Source organism: Dendrobates tinctorius, unplaced genomic scaffold (genome assembly GCF_039654945.1).
Source record: "Dendrobates tinctorius isolate UK_male_01 unplaced genomic scaffold, ASM3965494v1 ptg000257l, whole genome shotgun sequence".
In the NCBI taxonomy this organism is placed as follows: domain Eukaryota; kingdom Metazoa; phylum Chordata; class Amphibia; order Anura; family Dendrobatidae; genus Dendrobates; species Dendrobates tinctorius.
In genome coordinates, this window is record NW_027361924.1 from 6,762,956 (window position 1) to 6,781,562 (window position 18,607).

The 18,607-nt window shown below is 46.7% G+C and overlaps 1 protein-coding gene across 1 annotated transcript in view; it reads left to right on the plus strand.

Moving 5' to 3' along the window:
* Positions 1–18,607, plus strand: part of PPL (periplakin) — a 44,625-nt gene that overhangs the window by 11,344 nt on the left and 14,674 nt on the right. The window contains exon 2 of the mRNA XM_073558570.1: positions 16,327–16,426. Coding sequence (XP_073414671.1) covers positions 16,327–16,426 — 100 coding nt within the window. The remainder of the gene's footprint in view (positions 1–16,326; positions 16,427–18,607) is intronic.

The following is an 18,607-nucleotide window of genomic DNA, read 5'->3' on the forward strand; positions in this document are numbered from 1 at the left end:
GCACAGGGACCTGTAGACATACGGACATGGCACAGGGACCTGCGGTAATGGCACAGGGACCTGCGGACATACGGACATGGCACAGGGACCTGCGGTAATGGCACAGGGACCTGTGGACATACGGACATGGCACAGGGACCTGCGGTAATGGCACAGGGACCTGCGGACATACGGACATGGCACAGGGACCTGCGGTAATGGCACAGGGACCTGTGGACATACGGACATGGCACAGGGACCTGCGGTAATGGCACAGGGACCTGTGGACATACGGACATGGCACAGGGACCTGCGGTAATGGCACAGGGACCTGCGGACATGGCACAGGGACCTGCGGACATGGCACAGGGACCTGCGGACATGCGGACATGGCACAGGGACCTGCGGTAATGGTACGGGGACCTGCGGACATACGGACATGGCACAGGGACCTGCGGTAATGGCACAGGGACCTGCGGACATATGGACATGGCACAGGGACCTGCGGTAATGGTACGGGGACCTGCGGACATACGGACATCGCACAAGGACCTGCGGACATGGCACAGGGACCTGCGGTAATGGTACGGGGACCTGCGGACATGGCACAGGGACCTGCGGACATGGCACAGGGACCTGCGGTAATGGTACGGGGACCTGCGGACATACAGACATGGCACAGGGACCTGCGGACATACGGACATGGCACAGGGACCTGCGGTAATGGTACGGGGACCTGCAGACATGGCACAGGGACCTGCGGTAATGGTACAGGGACCTGTGGACATGACACAGGGACCTGCGGTAATGGTACGGGGACCTGCGGACATGGCACAGGGACTTCCGGACATACGGACATGGCACAGGGACCTGCGGTAATGGTACGGGGACCTGCGGACATGGCACAGGGACCTGCGGTAATGGTACGGGGACCTGCGGTAATGGTACGGGGACCTGCGGACATGGCACAGGGACCTGCGGTAATGGTACGGGGACCTGGGGACATGGCACAGGGACCTGGGGTAATGGTACGGGGACCTGCGGACATACGGACATGGCACAGGATACAAACTGTGCCACATTTCCTCCTATTGATGGTGAAATGTTTGGGGGGGGGTGAGAGCGCCCCTCATGGTGTCTCCAGAGTGCTCCTCACAGGGGGCAGGGAGGTCCCACCACCTCTGACCCCGGCCGCTCTGTGCCCCACACAAGTTATTCTGGTACTCTCTGCAGAATTTTCCAGTGTCCCTGTGTGTACAGCACTGAGTAATCCATCGATCATAAGGACATGCTGGGGGTTGTAGTTCTGCAATAGTTTCGATGATTACAGGGCACCAGGCATATTTGATCCCTTGCTGATTTTGTAAGTTTGCCCACTGGCGAAGACATGAACAGTCTATAATTTTAAGGGTAGGTGAATTTTAACATTGAGAGACAGAATATCAAAAACAAAATCCAGAAAATCACATTGTATAAATTATATAAATTTATTTGCATTTTGCAGTGAGAAATAAGTATTTGATCTCCTACGAACCATTAAGAGTTCTGGCTCCTACAGACCAGTTAGACGCTCCTAATCAACTCGCTACCTGCATTACAGACAGCCGTCTTACATAGTCACCTTTATATAAGACTCCCGGCCACAGACTCAATTAATCAGTCAGACTCTAACCTCTACAACATGGGCAAGACCAAAGAGCTTTCTAAGGATGTCAGGGACAAAATCATAGACCTGCACAAAGCTGGAATAGGCTACAAAACCATAAGTAAGACAATGGGTGAGAAGGAGACAACTGTTGATGCAATAGTAAGAAAATGGAAGAAATACAAAATGACTGTCAATCGTCATCGATTTGGGGCACTATGCAAAATCTCACCTCGTGGGGTATCCTTGATCATGACGAAGGTGAGAGGTCAGCCTAAAACTACATGGGGGGGAACCTGTTAATGATCTCAAGGCAGCTGGGACCACAGATACCAAGAAAACCATTGGTAACACATTACGCTGTAAAGGTTTACAATCCTGCAGTGCCCGCAAGGTCCCCCTGCTCAAGAAGGCACATGTGCAGACCCATCTGAAGTTTGCCGGTGAACATCTGGATCATTCTGTGAGTGATTGGGAGAAAGCGTTGTGGTCAGATGAGACAAAAATTGGATGTCTTTGCCATTAACTCAACTCGCCATGTTTGGAGGAAGAGAAATGCTGCCTATGACCCAAAGAACACCATCCCCACTGTCAAGCATGGAGGTGGAAACATTATGTTTTGGAGTGTTTCTCTGCTAAGGGCAAAGGACTACTTCACCGCATCAATGGGAGAATGGATGGAGACATGTGCCGTAATGGGTCATGGCTGGGTCTTCCAGCAAGACAATGACCCAAAACATACAGACAAGGCAACAAAGGAGTGGGTCAAAAAGAAACACATTAAGGTCATGGAGTGGCCTAGCCAGTCTCCAGACCTTAATCCCATAGAAAACTTATGGAGGGAGATGAAGCTCCGAGTTGCCAAGCGACAGCCTCAAAATCATACTGATCTAGAGATGATCTGCAAAGTGGAGAGGAGCAAAACTCCTCCTGATATGTGCGCAAACCTCATCATCAACTACAAGAAACGTCTGACTGCTGGGCTTGCCAACAAGGGTTTTACCACCAAGTATTAAGTCTTGTTTGCCAGAGGATCAAATACTTATTTCCCCTACTGTATATAGTCACGTCTGAGATCTGCTCACAGTCCCAAAGCCTGAGGCTGCACTACTGAGAGACGCTGTCAGCGGCAATGCCAGACTCACATGGGGGGTCCCAAGCAGGGGGTGTGCATAGCACCAATGGTTTATATGGGACCCCTTTAATCATTGCATTCCACAACTTTCTCTTTTCTAGATCTCTGCTTGCAGTCAATGAATGGGAACAATTGTATTCAATGTAGGAAATCCTCCTCCCCGGCCTTAGATTCACCTGATGCAGGTTGCCAGCAGGGGGCAGCCTTCCTGGTTACCTGGGAGGGGGTGACCCCAGTCGGCCCCGATCCAGTGGTTTCTTGGAGGGATGGTCACGTCGTCTCCATGACTCCTCCGCTCATCTTTATGTTAATTAGCAGATTGTTTCCTGAGCTGCAATTTAATTAGTTTCCTGCTCAGAAACTAACGAGATCGGGAATGTGGAGTTCATTGCCCCTTAAGAGAAATGTACAAATAGTAAAAAAAACAACAACACAGAGTTCCAGGCCGGAGCCCGAGGCTGCACCACTGAGGGACTCTGATCACTTTAGGGATTTTCATACATATTCTTCTTTATCTACTCCAGTGGAGAGCAGAGCTGAAGTGTAAAGTATGGGGATAGAGCAGTAGTCTCTGATGAGACATGATACATTTCAGACTACCACAGACTCCAACAAACAATGCAGCTGAGCTGAAGTCTCTGATCACAGCTGTGCCTTAATGGAGCAGAGCTGCAGTGTAAAGTATCCAGAGAGCGCAACAACGAGAGCCTCTGACAAGATGGGACGTGGTAGATTTACGGACACCAGAGGCTCCGATAGTCACTGATCAGAGCGGTGCCATAATGGTCGAGCAAAAGATGGGGGTACGACAGTAATCAAACTCCCTGATAAGGCAAGACGTGGTAAGTTTCAGACCACCAGAGACCCCAGTAGACAGTGCAACTCAGAGGAAGTCACCGATTACACCAGCTGCAGTGTAAAGTATGGGGGCAGAGCTTGGAAGAGACAGTGGAGTGTGTGGGAGAGATTTAAGATCACCACAGACTCCAACTGACAATGCAGATCAGTGCTCTAGTAAAGCAGAGCTGCAGTGTAAAGTATAGGGATAGAGGCCTAGCCTCCGCCTTTGTTTACGGAGTGTTTTTAACCTTCCAGCTGTCGTTCAAAGCAATGTGATTATAAGTCTATTCCAACTTGTCATGTGCCAACCACAATAATGCCAAGATGTAAAGGAGCTGGTGGCGTCCATTGTGGGGACTATGATAACACTGCCGGGAGGTTTATGAAGCCTTTGTGTATGTGATGTACTTCAGGCAGAATGACAAAGGCCTGACGAGCGGAGCAGACAAATATCTGGGCCTGAATGCTCCCTGAAATTAGAACTGATGTGTGACTGCTCATCCTGATCTGCCTGGTTCATGAGTTGCAAGGTGGAGACCCCTGTATTTCTCAGGAGTGTAGTAGTGTCCTGGAGGAGATCACACCGGAAGAGAAAGTGATACATTGTTACTGAGAGGAAGACACAAAGGAACGATTAATGAGAGTTCAAAAATAAACTTCATTACTGATCGAGCGCACAACAACGCCCTGCACAGCCGAGCCCATCACCTGCTGAATTATGGAAGAGACACATCACTGACATGGAGCGAAGTACTAGGAACGGGATTTACCCACTAGATATAAATCCCGTATATACACACATATACATATACACTGCACACAGTACAATAGAAGGAAGAGTGCTGAGTATTCATGCTGGCCAACATTGTGGTACTATAAACTTCTATATCTAAGCAGTATTATAGTAGTTATATTCCTGTATATAAGGGCAGTATTATAGTAGTTATATTCCTGTATATAGGGGGCAGTATTATAGTAGTTATATTCTTGTACATAGGGGGGCAGTATTATAGTAGTTATATTCTTGTACATCGGGGACAGTAATATAGTAGTTATATTCTTGTACATAGGAGCAGTATTATAGTAGTTATATTCTTGTACATAGGGGGCAGTATTATAGTAGTTATATTCTTGTACATAGGGGGCAGTATTATAGTAGTTATATTCTTGTACATAGGGGGCAGTATTATAGTAGTTATATTCTTGTACATAGGAGCAGTATTATAGTAGTTATATTCTTGTACATAGGGGGCAGTATTATAGTAGTTATATTCTTGTACATAGGGGGCAGTATTATAGTAGTTATATTCTTGTACATAGGAGCAGTATTATAGTAGTTATATTCCTGTATATAGGGGGCAGTATTATAGTAGTTATATTCTTGTACATAGGGGGGCAGTATTATAGTAGTTATATTCTTGTACATCGGGGACAGTAATATAGTAGTTATATTCTTGTACATAGGAGCAGTATTATAGTAGTTATATTCTTGTACATCGGGGACAGTAATATAGTAGTTATATTCTTGTACATAGGAGCAGTATTATAGTAGTTATATTCTTGTACATAGGGGGCAGTATTATAGTAGTTATATTCTTGTACATAGGGGGCAGTATAATAGTAGTTATATTCTTGTACATAGGAGCAGTATTATAGTAGTTATATTCCTGTATATAGGGGGCAGTATTATAGTAGTTATATTCTTGTACATAGGGGGGCAGCATTATAGTAGTTATATTCTTGTACATCGGGGACAGTAATATAGTAGTTATATTCTTGTACATAGGAGCAGTATTATAGTAGTTATATTCTTGTACATCGGGGACAGTAATATAGTAGTTATATTCTTGTATATAGGGGGCAGTATTATAGTAGTTATATTATTGTACATAGGGGCAGTATTATAGTAGTTATATTATTGTACATAGGGAGCAGTATTATAGTAGTTATATTCTTGTACATAGGGGGCAGTATTATAGTAGTTATATTCTTGTACATAGGGGCAGTATTATAGTAGTTATATTCTTGTATATAGAGGGCAGTATTATAGTAGTTATATTCTTGTACATAGGGAGCAGTATTATAGTAGTTATATTCTTGTACATAGGAGCAGTATTATAGTAGTTATATTCTTGTACATAGGGGCAGTATTATAGTAGTTATATTCTTGAACATATGGACAGTATTATAGTAGTTATATTATTGTACATAGGGGCAGTATTATAGTAGTTATATTCTTGTACATAGGGAGCAGTATTATAGTAGTTATATTCTTGTACATAGGGGGCAGTATTATAGTAGTTATATTCTTGTACATAGGGGCAGTATTATAGTAGTTATATTCTTGTATATAGAGGGCAGTATTATAGTAGTTATATTCTTGTACATAGGGAGCAGTATTATAGTAGTTATATTCTTGTACATAGGAGCAGTATTATAGTAGTTATATTCTTGTACATAGGGGCAGTATTATAGTAGTTATATTCTTGAACATATGGACAGTATTATAGTAGTTATATTCTTGTATATAGGGTCAGTATTATATTAGTTATATTCTTGTATATAGGGGCAGTATTATAGTAGTTATATTCTTGTACATAGGGGCAGTATTATAGTAGTTATATTCTTGTATATAGGGGGCAGTATTATAGTAGTTATATTCTTGTATATAGGGGGCAGTATTATAGTAGTTATATTATTGTACATAGGGGCAGTATTATAGTAGTTATATTCTTGTACATAGGGGCAGTATTATAGTAGTTATATTCTTGTACATAGTGGCAGTATTATAGTAGTTATATTCTTGTACATAGTGGCAGTATTATAGTAGTTATATTCTTGTACATAGGAGCAGTATTATAGTAGTTATATTCTTGTACATAGGGGCAGTATTATAGTAGTTATATTCTTGTACATAGGGGGCAGTATTATAGTTGTTATATTCTTGTACATAGGGGCAGTATAATAGTAGTTATATTCTTGTATATAGGGGCAGTATTATAGTAGTTATATTCTTGTACATAGTGGCAGTATTATAGTAGTTATATTCTTGTACATAGTGGCAGTATTATAGTAGTTATATTCTTGTACATAGGAGCAGTATTATAGTAGTTATATTCTTGTACAGTATTATATTTGTATTATTATATTATATTAATATAATAATATATTATATTATTATTATTAATATTATTATATTATATTATATTAATATAATAATATAATTGATTATAATATTATGTATTATTCTTGGCAGTATTATAGTAGTTATATTCTTGTACATAGGGGGCAGTATTGTAGTAGTTATATTCTTGTACATAGGAGGCAGTATTATAGAAGTTATATTCTTGTACATAGGGGGCAGTATTATATTAGTTATATTCTTGTACATAGGAGCAGTATTATAGTAGTTATATTCTTGTACATAGGAGCAGTATTATAGTAGTTATATTCTTGTACATAGGGGGCAGTATTATATTAGTTATATTCTTGTACATAGGGGCAGTATTATATTAGTTATATTCTTGTACATAGAAGCAGTATTATAGTAGTTATATTCTTGTACATAGGGGGCAGTATTATATTAGTTATATTCTTGTACATAGGAGCAGTATTATAGTAGTTATATTCTTTTACATAGGGGGCAGTATTATATTAGTTATATTCTTGTACATAGGGGCAGTATTATAGTAGTTATATTCTTGTACATGGGGGCAGTATTATAGTAGTTATATTCTTGTACATAGGAGCAGTATTATAGTAGTTATATTCTTGTACATAGGAGCAGTATTATAGTAGTTATATTCTTGTACATAGGGGGCAGTATTATAGTAGTTATATTCTTGTACATAGGGGCAGTATTATAGTAGTTATATTCTTGTACATAGGGGGCAGTATTATAGTAGTTATATTCTTGTACATAGGGGGCAGTATTATAGTAGTTATATTCTTGTACATAGGGGGCAGTATTATAGTAGTTATATTCTTGTACATAGGAGCAGTATTATAGTAGTTATGTTCTTGTACATAGGGGGCAGTATTATAGTTGTTATATTCTTGTACGTAGGGGGCAGTATTATAGTAGTTATATTCTTGTATATAGGGGCAGTATTATAGTAGTTATATTCTTGTACATAGGGGCAGTATTATAGTAGTTATATTCTTGTACATAGTGGCAGTATTATAGTAGTTATATTCTTGTACATAGTGGCAGTATTATAGTAGTTATATTCTTGAACATATGGACAGTATTATAGTAGTTATATTATTGTACATAGGGGCAGTATTATAGTAGTTATATTCTTGTACATAGGGAGCAGTATTATAGTAGTTATATTCTTGTACATAGGGGGCAGTATTATAGTAGTTATATTCTTGTACATAGGGGCAGTATTATAGTAGTTATATTCTTGTATATAGAGGGCAGTATTATAGTAGTTATATTCTTGTACATAGGGAGCAGTATTATAGTAGTTATATTCTTGTACATAGGAGCAGTATTATAGTAGTTATATTCTTGTACATAGGGGCAGTATTATAGTAGTTATATTCTTGAACATATGGACAGTATTATAGTAGTTATATTCTTGTATATAGGGTCAGTATTATATTAGTTATATTCTTGTATATAGGGGCAGTATTATAGTAGTTATATTCTTGAACATATGGACAGTATTATAGTAGTTATATTCTTGTATATAGGGGCAGTATTATAGTAGTTATATTCTTGTACATAGGAGCAGTATTATAGTAGTTATATTCTTGTATATAGGGGCAGTATTATAGTAGTTATATTCTTGTATATAGGGGCAGTATTATGATGCTTTGTTTTCTACTGGGCACAGTATTGCAGCGATTAGATTCCTGTCGGTTCACACTTAGTCGGTGTCTTCTGTGTAATAATTGCTTTTATGACTGTTCTTTGTAGAGACATGACGCTGACAGGACCTGGGGAAATAATTCTTTCCTCTCCTCCTTTTCTATTAGATGTAATAAGTAAAGTTAATCCTAAATATGTAGAGGAGAATTCTTTGTACAGGCCGCGACCTGCCGGGGTGATGGCGCTGCTGCACGCTGCGGTTTGTAGAACGCTTCTCCTGTCAGCATTGATCTCCTCATTTCCATGTCTGTGTGGTATATACATTGCATCATGGCTTGTCCATCAGAGTTCAGAGGTTTGGGCTTTTCTCTCCTTAGGGGTCGACGGCAGGAGAATCGGATACTTATATAACCACGTCCAATCACCTGCAGCTCCGCACAGTAGAGGAGCCCCAGAGCAGATCTCAGGACCTGTGTCTTATACACTGCAGAACCTCTTTAACGTCAGGAGGGGCGCGTTCCATGTCAGTGCGGAACATGGAGCTTCTGGAGCCAATGCAAAAGCCGAGACAGGACACATATAATATATAATACTGGTGCCCGCCAATGGGGCAGAGGGGCTGTCAGGACCCCTGACAGATGTAGTCCCTGGTGTGACCTCTGTACCTGCCGCACAATAGGAAAATATTTGTACTTTTAGTCTATTTAGAAACATTCAGTAATGCTGTTTTTGCAACATTTTTAAGTTTTAAATGAAAAGTATTACTGCCTTCTTACCCTCCACCGCAGCATGCCATACCCCCTTCTCTGCCGCAGCAGCATGCTATAGCCAACCCTTCCCCGCAGCATGTCGTGACACCCCCTGCCACAGCATTCTGTATCCCCCCACCCCCTGCGACAAGACATGCTGTCTCCCCCCTTCTGTGATTGGGCATGCCATATTCCTCGCCCCTGCAACCCGTCATGCCATATCCTACTCTCTGCTGCTGCTTGCTTCATTTCTCTAATTACAGCATGTCCAATTCTTGTGCTGGGTATGGCCTGTCCTTGCGCTGGGGAGTGGCCTGCCCTTACGCCTGAGATTGGCCCGTCCTAGCGCTGGGGCGTGGCCCGTCCTTGCGCTGGGGCGTGACTTGTCCTTGCGCTGGGGCGTGGTCCATCCTTGCGCTGGGGAGTGGCCTGTCCTTGCGCTGGGGAGTGGCCTGTCCTTGCGCTGGGACGTGGCCCATCCTTGCGCTGGGGTGTGACTTGTCCTTGCGCTGGGGCGTGGTCCATCCTTGCGCTGGGGAGTGGCCTGTCCTTGCGTTGGGGCGTGGCCCATCCTTGTGCTGGGGCGTGGCCCATCCTTGCGCTGGGGCGTGGCCCGTCCTTGCGCTGGGGTGTGACTTGTCCTTGCGCTGGGGCGTGGCCCGTCCTTGCGCTGGGGCGTGGCCCGTCCTTGCGCTGGGGCGTGGTCCATCCTTATAATAAAAGCATGTCCTCACCCTGAGAACATGATGCAGCCTTGTATACTCATAGTTTTGCTGATTGTGAGGATACAGACAATTGTTGGAGTCTGCCACTTCTAGGGTTTAGCTGAGAGTTGTGTCCCCCGCTCAGCTGGACGGCTGCTCCCAGATGGCCGGTCTACAGGAAAGCTTTATATATGCGATTGCCAACTGTGTCTACACTTTATGGAATTGTCCACCAGCGTTTTCTATCCTGTAGTAAGTTATATCCACAGGAGGGAAGGACAGTCTTGTGTCTGCTCTCCTGTACTTGTAGCCTTAAGGGGGTCATTGGAAATTCTTACAGTAATTTTTCACTTCTTTTTTTTTTTTACATTTATTGAAATGTTTTCCCTACAGCAAGTCTGATCTCACATTCTGTGCAGAGTGCAGGTTCCTGCAGGTCTGGCCGTCACCTGACCGTAATACGTTATACACTGTAGTAAGTGACGCCACCTAGCGCTGTACAATAAACCTATTCACTGCGCTAATATAGTCGGGCAGTTGTGTTGCAGAATTCAAATTTAAATAGAGATTAAAACTCGTTGCAGCCAATCAGATCACAGCAGCAGGTAAAAAATAAGTCGGGTAAGAACATCCAGGAAGCAATCAGATTACAGCAGCAGGTAAAGAAATATGGAATGGGTGGGGTCAGGAAACCCAGGAACCAATCAGATCACAGAAGCGGGTAAAGAAATGTGAAATGGGTGGGGTGAGAAAACCCAGGAAACAATAAGGTTACAACAGCAAATATCTGGGTGTGAAATGCAGGAGGATAAAACACTGGAAGTAATCAGATCACCGCAGCAGGAACTGAATAATGGAATGGGCGAATCTCATCAGGGCACAACAGCCGTGAACTGGGTATTGATGGGAGGGAATAAAACACCCTGGAACCATTTGGATATTAGCAGCAATGGAGAAGATGTGGAAGGGGTGGGAATAGAACACTCAATAGCCAATCAGAAGAGAGCAGAAGGGAAGGCGTTGGGGGAATGGCTGGGGATGGAACACTAGAATGAGTGGGCGGAGATAGAACACTATGTAGCCAATCGGATGCTGCAAATGAAGATTAAGCAGGGGCAGGAGCACTTTGTAGCTAATAATATCCTTGAAAATAAACTTTCCAGTTATGACAAGTGGGCGGGGTTAGAACACTTTGTAACAAAAAATCCACATGGTTTTAAAATCAGAATTCCATAAAAACATTTACTAGACTCCGAATTCGCACAGCTGATGCTCAAGAACTTAGTCAGGAGGCCTGTAATCTGAGTCTCGTAAATCTTGCTACAATTCATTAAAAATTCAAATGAGACACTTTTTTTTCAGGTGAAGGAGATGAGTGATGGAAGCTGAGAGGTGTCACTGCCTCTGGGAAACATGACGTCATAAGGATGTCAGCACTTAGAGAGATGTGAAGTCATCAGTGAAGGATCCTCAATGTGCCCATCATAATACAGCACCGTACACATGGACATACGGCGGATGATATGAAGGCGTTAAAGCGTCTACAACCTTATATAGAGGATCGCGACCTCACTCCGCATTAGTCATCAGATTTTTTTATATATATATATACACACACAGTAAATATTTTTTTTCAGCAGTTTGAGGTGTTATAAATCCTCTCCAGTCTTAGTATTAGGGGCTTATTTTAGATATATTTTGACAATAGTGGCCCCATCCCCCAATGATGTCATTTCAGATGAATACTATTGAGGCAGAGCTACATAGAATAAGCTGTCCTGGCAGTATTGAGGACCGGCGTGGAAGTCTGACCCGGGGCCACGTCAGTGTACGTCCCCCCAAGTTCTGCGCTCTATATTGTATTTATGTGACGTGTGTGATGGGAGCGACCACCTTCCTGGTGGTATTGGTATCGGCTTCTATGATGGACTTGTCAGGTGTCTGACACTCAAAAAAAAGTGAAACAAGGCGTCCCTTGATTGGTTCCCTCTGCCCTGGACTGACTGCAGGAACGTCTGGAGTACTGGATGTCAGATTAGTGGAATGTGGTACAATAGGTTATCATGGCCTCTTATTATCTGCAGCTATTTCCCCATGTACATTCCTGTCTGCTGAGTAACATTGCAGCTCCGTGCCGTAGCCCCCCGGCCGGACTCAGAAATTGGTGAAAGGTGAAAGACAAAAGCTGTACAAACATGGAGGACAGAACATAGGGAATCCTGCTAATCCAGAATGCATCTGTTTAATCAGTCCCTCCTCCCCGCACTATCCAGCTTGTTGACTCTCATTTTCTCCCCTCTCCTCCCATTTAATCAACTTCTCTCTCATCTCCCCCTTCTTTAATCACCTCTCCCACTTTTATCTCCACCGTTCCCATATTATCTGCACTTCTCCCCTCTTCTTTCCTCCACCCATTTTCTCTCCTCCACTTCTCCCCTCTTCTTTCTTCCACCCCGTTTCTCTCCTCCACTTCTCCCCTCTTCTTTCCTCCACCCCGTTTCTCTCCTCCACTTCTCCCCTCTTCTTTCCTCCACCCCATTTCTCTCCTCCACTTCTCCCCTCTTCTTTCCTCCACCTCGTTTCTCTCCTCCACTTCTCCCCTCTTCTTTCTTCCACCCCGTTTCTCTCCTCCACTCCTCCCCTCTTCTTTCTTCCACCACGTTTCTCTCCTCCAATTCTTCCATCTTCTTTCCTCCACCCAGTTTCTCTCCTCCACTTCTCCCCTCTTTTTTCTTCCACCCTGTTTCTCTCCTCCACTTCTCCCCTCTTCTTTCTTCCACCCCGTTTCTCTCCTCCACTTCTCCCCTCTTCTTTCTTCCACCACGTTTCTCTCCTCCAATTCTTCCATCTTCATTCCTCCACCCAGTTTCTCTCCTCCACTTCTCCCCTCTTCTTTCTTCCACCACATTTCTCTCCTCCACTTCTCCCCTCTTCTTTCTTCCACCACGTTTCTCTCCTCCACTTCTTCCCTCTACCCAGTTTCTCTCCTCCACTTCTCCACTCTTCTTTTCTACACCCCGTTTCTCTCCTCCACTTCTCTTCTTTCCTCCACCCCGTTTCTCTCCTCCACTTCTCCCCTCTTCTTTCTTCCACCCCGTTTCTTTCCTCCACTTCTTTCCTCTTCTCTCGTCCACTTCTCCCCTCTTCTTTCCTCCACCCCGTTTCTCTCCTCCACTTCTCCTGTCTTCTTTCCTCCTCTCCCATCTATCTCCACTTCTCCCCTCTTTTCTTCACATTTGGGATGAAGAAGGGGCAAGATTATGGATCCCGACAGTCGCTGATTTCATGGTAACATTTAATTTGCAGATATAAATGATAACGTCAACGTCCTGATAATCCTCCACATTCGATAATCCGACACTTGTCAAATCCCATTAATGCCGTATTAAAGAAATATTTTATTGTAGTTTTCCCAAAACTTACTGATAGACGTGACTTGTGCATGGGAGGAGATGTTGTGCACGTCCGCAGACACGTGGACAGGTGTGGCGCTGTTTTTGATGAAGGCTGCCATGTTTTTCTAATTCTGGACAACCTCATTCAAAACAAGCACCGGCCCCATATTCAGGACATTCCTGACATATCAGTGTCAGGCAGGGCCGGATTTATAGGGTTTGGTGAGGCTGGAAAGAAGATGATCCTGGGAGGGTTTCACTCTGGACAGGACCTGCATTTTGGGCATACGATTGCCCCTTATGATGCACGTGTCTTCCAGGATTTCTGGAGGGTATCGTGGTTCCCTGCATGAACCCCAGGAATGTTTGGCCTTTTTGTGGCATAACAGCACAAATCTCCCTTTTCTAATGATACATTGCAGGTAAACTGAAGTACAAGGGAGCCCGTCACCCCCAAACTGATAAATAAATTACTTGATTATATAGAGGATTTAGTCTCTATAAGGCTCATACCAGCAGTGGCTGAAAATAATCGACCTTTAACTCATACCAATGAGGGGGTTTCGTGCACATGTGGTGTCACCAAGGGCTCGGTGCACTGTTACACCACCCAGTTTGCATTTTTAGCACTCCCTCTGATCTTATTTGCATCCATCTTTGTTGATGGAATGATGACATCAGGAGATGCACATAAGAAATGTTCTCCACCCTCTCTTCCATTTACAGGTGTATCAGTGTAGCGAGCAGCTGCCCCAGACAGGAACCAAGACCAGGGAGACAGGAGGCAGGGATCAAAACCGGGCAGACAGGAGCCAAAGAGCAAAACCGGGCAGACAGGAGCCAGGGATCAAAACCGGGCGGACAGGAGCCAGAGATCAAAACCGGGCGGACAGGAGCCAGGGATCAAAACCGGGCGGACAGGAGCCAGGGATCAAAACTGGGCGGACAGGAGCCAGGGATCAAAACCGGTCAGACAGGAGCCAGGGATCAAAACCGGTCAGACAGGAGCCAGGGATCAAAACCGGTCAGACAGGAGCCAGGGATCAAAACCGGGCGGACAGGAGCCAAAGAGCAAAACCGGGCAGACAGGAGCCAAAGAGCAAAACCGGGCAGACAGGAGCCAGGGATCAAAACCGGTCAGACAGGAGCCAGGGATCAAAACCGGGCGGACAGGAGCCAAAGAGCAAAACCGGGCAGACAGGAGCCAAAGAGCAAAACCGGGCAGACAGGAGCCAGGGATCAAAACCAGGCAGACAGGAGCTGGGGATCAAAACCGGGCAGACAGGAGCCAGGGATCAAAACCGGGCGGACAGGAGCCAGAGATCAAATCCAGGCGGACAGGAGCCAGAGATCAAAACCAGGCGGACAGGAGCCAGGGATCACTGACCATGTGTGCACGCTGCAGGGCTCCTCCAGTGTCAGAGTGCACACTCAAGGAAGCAGATTGAGTTCAGGAACAGGGTGGTGTGCTAAACTTTCTATCCCATGTAAATACAACCTATCCCATAAATAATAATCTTTATATAGCGTTAACATATTTCACAGCGCTTTACAGTTTGCACACATTATCATCGATGGGGCTCACAATCTAAATTCCCTATCAGTATGTCTTTGTAGCGTGGGAGGAAACCGGAGTACCCGGAGGAAACCCACGCAAACACAGGGAGAAGATACAAACTCCTTGCAGATATTGTCCTTGGTGGGATTTGAACCCAGGACCCCACAGCTGCAAGGCTGCAGTGCTAACCACTGAGCCACCATACAGTGCTAACCATTAAGCCACCGTGTTGCCCTGCAGTATCTCTACTTTCTGTCCCTTGTATACGCATTCCACTCGGCGGTATAGCCTGGCTTTCTGTACCATGTATATACAGCCTATCTTTCTGTCCGCTCTATACACAGCCCCTCCTGGAGTATATCTTATTCTTTGTCCCCTGTGTATATAGCCCATTCTGCAGTCTCTCCCCTCTCAGACCATCCTGAAGTACATCTCTCCTCTCTGATACCAGCACACGGGGTCACTGCTGCTTATAGGACAGTTTCAATGACAACTGAAGGGTACATAGAGCCTGTAGCGTATCCTTAGGAGGGTGATATATGTGCAAAACAGGGAAGACTTAAAAATGGGTTACTCTGGAACAAATTAATAAGTATATATTATTATAAGACCCCTTTGAGATTTGGGGAATACCCCTTTATATCAATAACACCACAGTGTCAATATGACATCAGCCATTTTTCAGGAGGAGCGACGTGCCTCACCACTCGATCATACCTCCTGATCACAGCTGGAGACATGATGTTTGTGTAAGGGAGGAGAATGGAGAAATCCTCTAATTAACCTATTTACTCTGGAGCTCATCCTAGCTCATTAAAAGGGTTAACCCCTGACATGCCAGGCGTGAACTGAAAGCTCCTGTGACCGGTCGCGACTGCTATACAAGACTGGGGAAGCTCGGATGGGGAGCAGTCAGGGGTCTGAAGCAGGAACGCGGGGGCTTAGCTGGATTTTGTTATTTTGTCAAAGCTTATGGACCATTCAGGCAGAGGAGCAACTGAAATCCCTGCAGCTACAATACTGCCCATGGGCAAGAAATGATCAGCAGTCCCATGAAAAGAGGGGGTGCTGCATGCTAGGCATGCCCTATTGCTACAGGAATGCAATTAATAATCGACAGCCCCATGTAAACAACAGTGAGACCCTGAATAGGGTATATCAGGTACTGAGACCCAGGTGCAACTACAGCTATACGCACGCACGCAATCACTGGCAGTCCCATGTAAACAACAGTCATTGGGGTGGCCGCACGGAGCAGGGCTGAACACACGCCTGATCCTTTAGCTTACACACACACATAGTTTGGAAAGCAATACAAAAGGCCGAATGAGTCACCAGCTAATAGGCTGGCAGCATGCCCACCACCAGTGCTCCAGCTCCCCCCTGGCACAGGACCTCTCAGAGCTGGAGCTCGGCCGGCCCAGGGGTGTGAACCAGAGGGAGAGGACTGCAGCTAGGACTATGCTGTGCCTGGCTGACATCAGGACTGTCTCTCCTTACAGGGTCTCCAACAAGGAACTGTCCGAGCTCATCGACAGACTCCAGAAGAATGCTGACCAGGTGGAGCGCAACGTGGTGGACACAGACTCCAAGCTGCAGAAGGTACGGGGAGGGTGCCAACACATTTGCACCCATCACATACAGAGTGACTCCCACCATATGAGCACCAAGTATACAGGCAGCCATCAAATAAGTAAGCGCTGAGACCATTGCAAGCCTGTGCCACCGAAGGACAATCTGCATGTAACTGGCGACCACCTACCTCCCTGCGTGTAACCGGCGCCCACCTACCTCCCTGCATGTAACTGGCGCCCACCTACCTCCCTGCATGTAACTGGCGCCCACCTACCTCCCTGCATGTAACTGGCGACCACCTACCTCCCTGCACGTAATCGGCACTCACCTACCTCCCTGCGTGTAACCGGCGACCACCTACCTCCCTGCGTGTAACCGGTGCCCACCTACCTCCCGGCACTCACCTACCTCCCTGCACGTAACCGGCACCCACCTACCTCCTAGCATGTAACCGGCACTCACCTACCTCCCTGCACGTAACCAGCACCCACCTACCTCCCTGCACGTAACCGGCACCCACCTACCTCTGGGCATGTAACCGGCACTCACCTACCTCCCTGCGTGTAACCGGCGACCACCTACCTCCCTGCGTGTAACTGGCACCCACCTACCTCCCTGCGTGTAACCGGCGCCAACCTACCTCCCTGCGTGTAACCGGCGCCCACCTACCTCCCTGCATGTAACTGGCACCCACCTTCCTCCCTGCGTGTAACCGGCACCCACCTCCCTGGGTGTAACCGGCGCCAACCTACCTCCCTGCGTGTAACCGGCGCCCACCTACCTCCCTGCGCGTAACCAGCGCCCACCTACCTCCCTGCACGTAACCGACGCCCACCTACCTCCCTGCGTATAACTGGCGACCACCTACCTCCCTGCGTGTAACCGGCGCCCACCTACCTCCCGGCACTCACCTACCTCCCTGCACGTAACCGGCACCCACCTACCTCCCGGCACTCACCTACCTCCCTGCACGTAACCGGCACCCACCTACCTCCTAGCATGTAACCGGCACTCACCTACCTCCCTGCACGTAACCAGCACCCACCTACCTCCCTGCACGTAACCGGCACCCACCTACCTCCGGGCATGTAACCGGCACCCACCTACCTCCCTACGTGTAACTGGCACCCACCTACCTCCCTGCGTGTAACCGGCGCCAACCTACCTCCCTGCGTGTAACCGGCGCCCACCTACCTCCCTGCATGTAACTGGCACCCACCTACCTCCCTGCGTGTAACCGGCACCCACCTCCCTGGGTGTAACCGGCGCCAACCTACCTCCCTGCGTGTAACCGGCGCCCACCTACCTCCCTGCACGTAACCGACGCCCACCTACCTCCCTGCGTATAACTGTCGACCACCTACCTCCCTGCGTGTAACCGGCGCCCACCTACCTCCCTGCGCGTAACCGGCGCCCACCTACCTCCCTGCGCGTAACCGGCGCCCACCTACCTCCTGGCATGTAACCGGCACTCACCTACCTCCCTGCTTGTAACCGGCGCCCACCTACCTCCCTGCACGTAACCGGCGCCCACCTACCTCCCTGCACGTAACTGGCACCCACCTACCTCCCTGCGTGTAATTGGCGCCAACCTACCTCCCTGCGTGTAACCGGCGCCCACCTACCTCTCTGCGTGTAACCGGCACCCACCTACCTCCATGCGTGTAACCGGCACCCACCTCCCTGAGTGTAACCGGCACCCACCTCCCTGCGTGTAACCGGCGCCAACCTACCTCCCTGTGTGTAACCGGCGACCACCTACCTCCCTGCGTGTAACCGGCACCCACCTCCTTGCGTGTAACCGGCGCCCACCTACCTCCCTGCCTGTAACCGGTGCCCACTTACCTCCCTGCACGTAACCGGCACTCACCTACCTCCCTGCACATAACCGGCACTCACCTACCTCCCTGCGTGTAACCGGCGACCACCTACCTCTCTGCCTGTAACTGGTGCCCACCTACCTCCCTGCGTGTAACCGGCACCCACCTCCTTGCGTGTAACCGGCGCCCACCTACCTCCCTGCATGTAACCGATGCCCACCTACCTACCTCCCTGCATGTAATCGGTGCCCACCTACCTCCCTACATGCAACCGATGCCCACCTACCTACAACAGTTGCCCACCTATCTGACTGCATGTAACCCGTGCCCACCTACCCACTCCGATAGCCAGCAGGACCCACCATTTAATGGTGGCGGATTTAGCTGC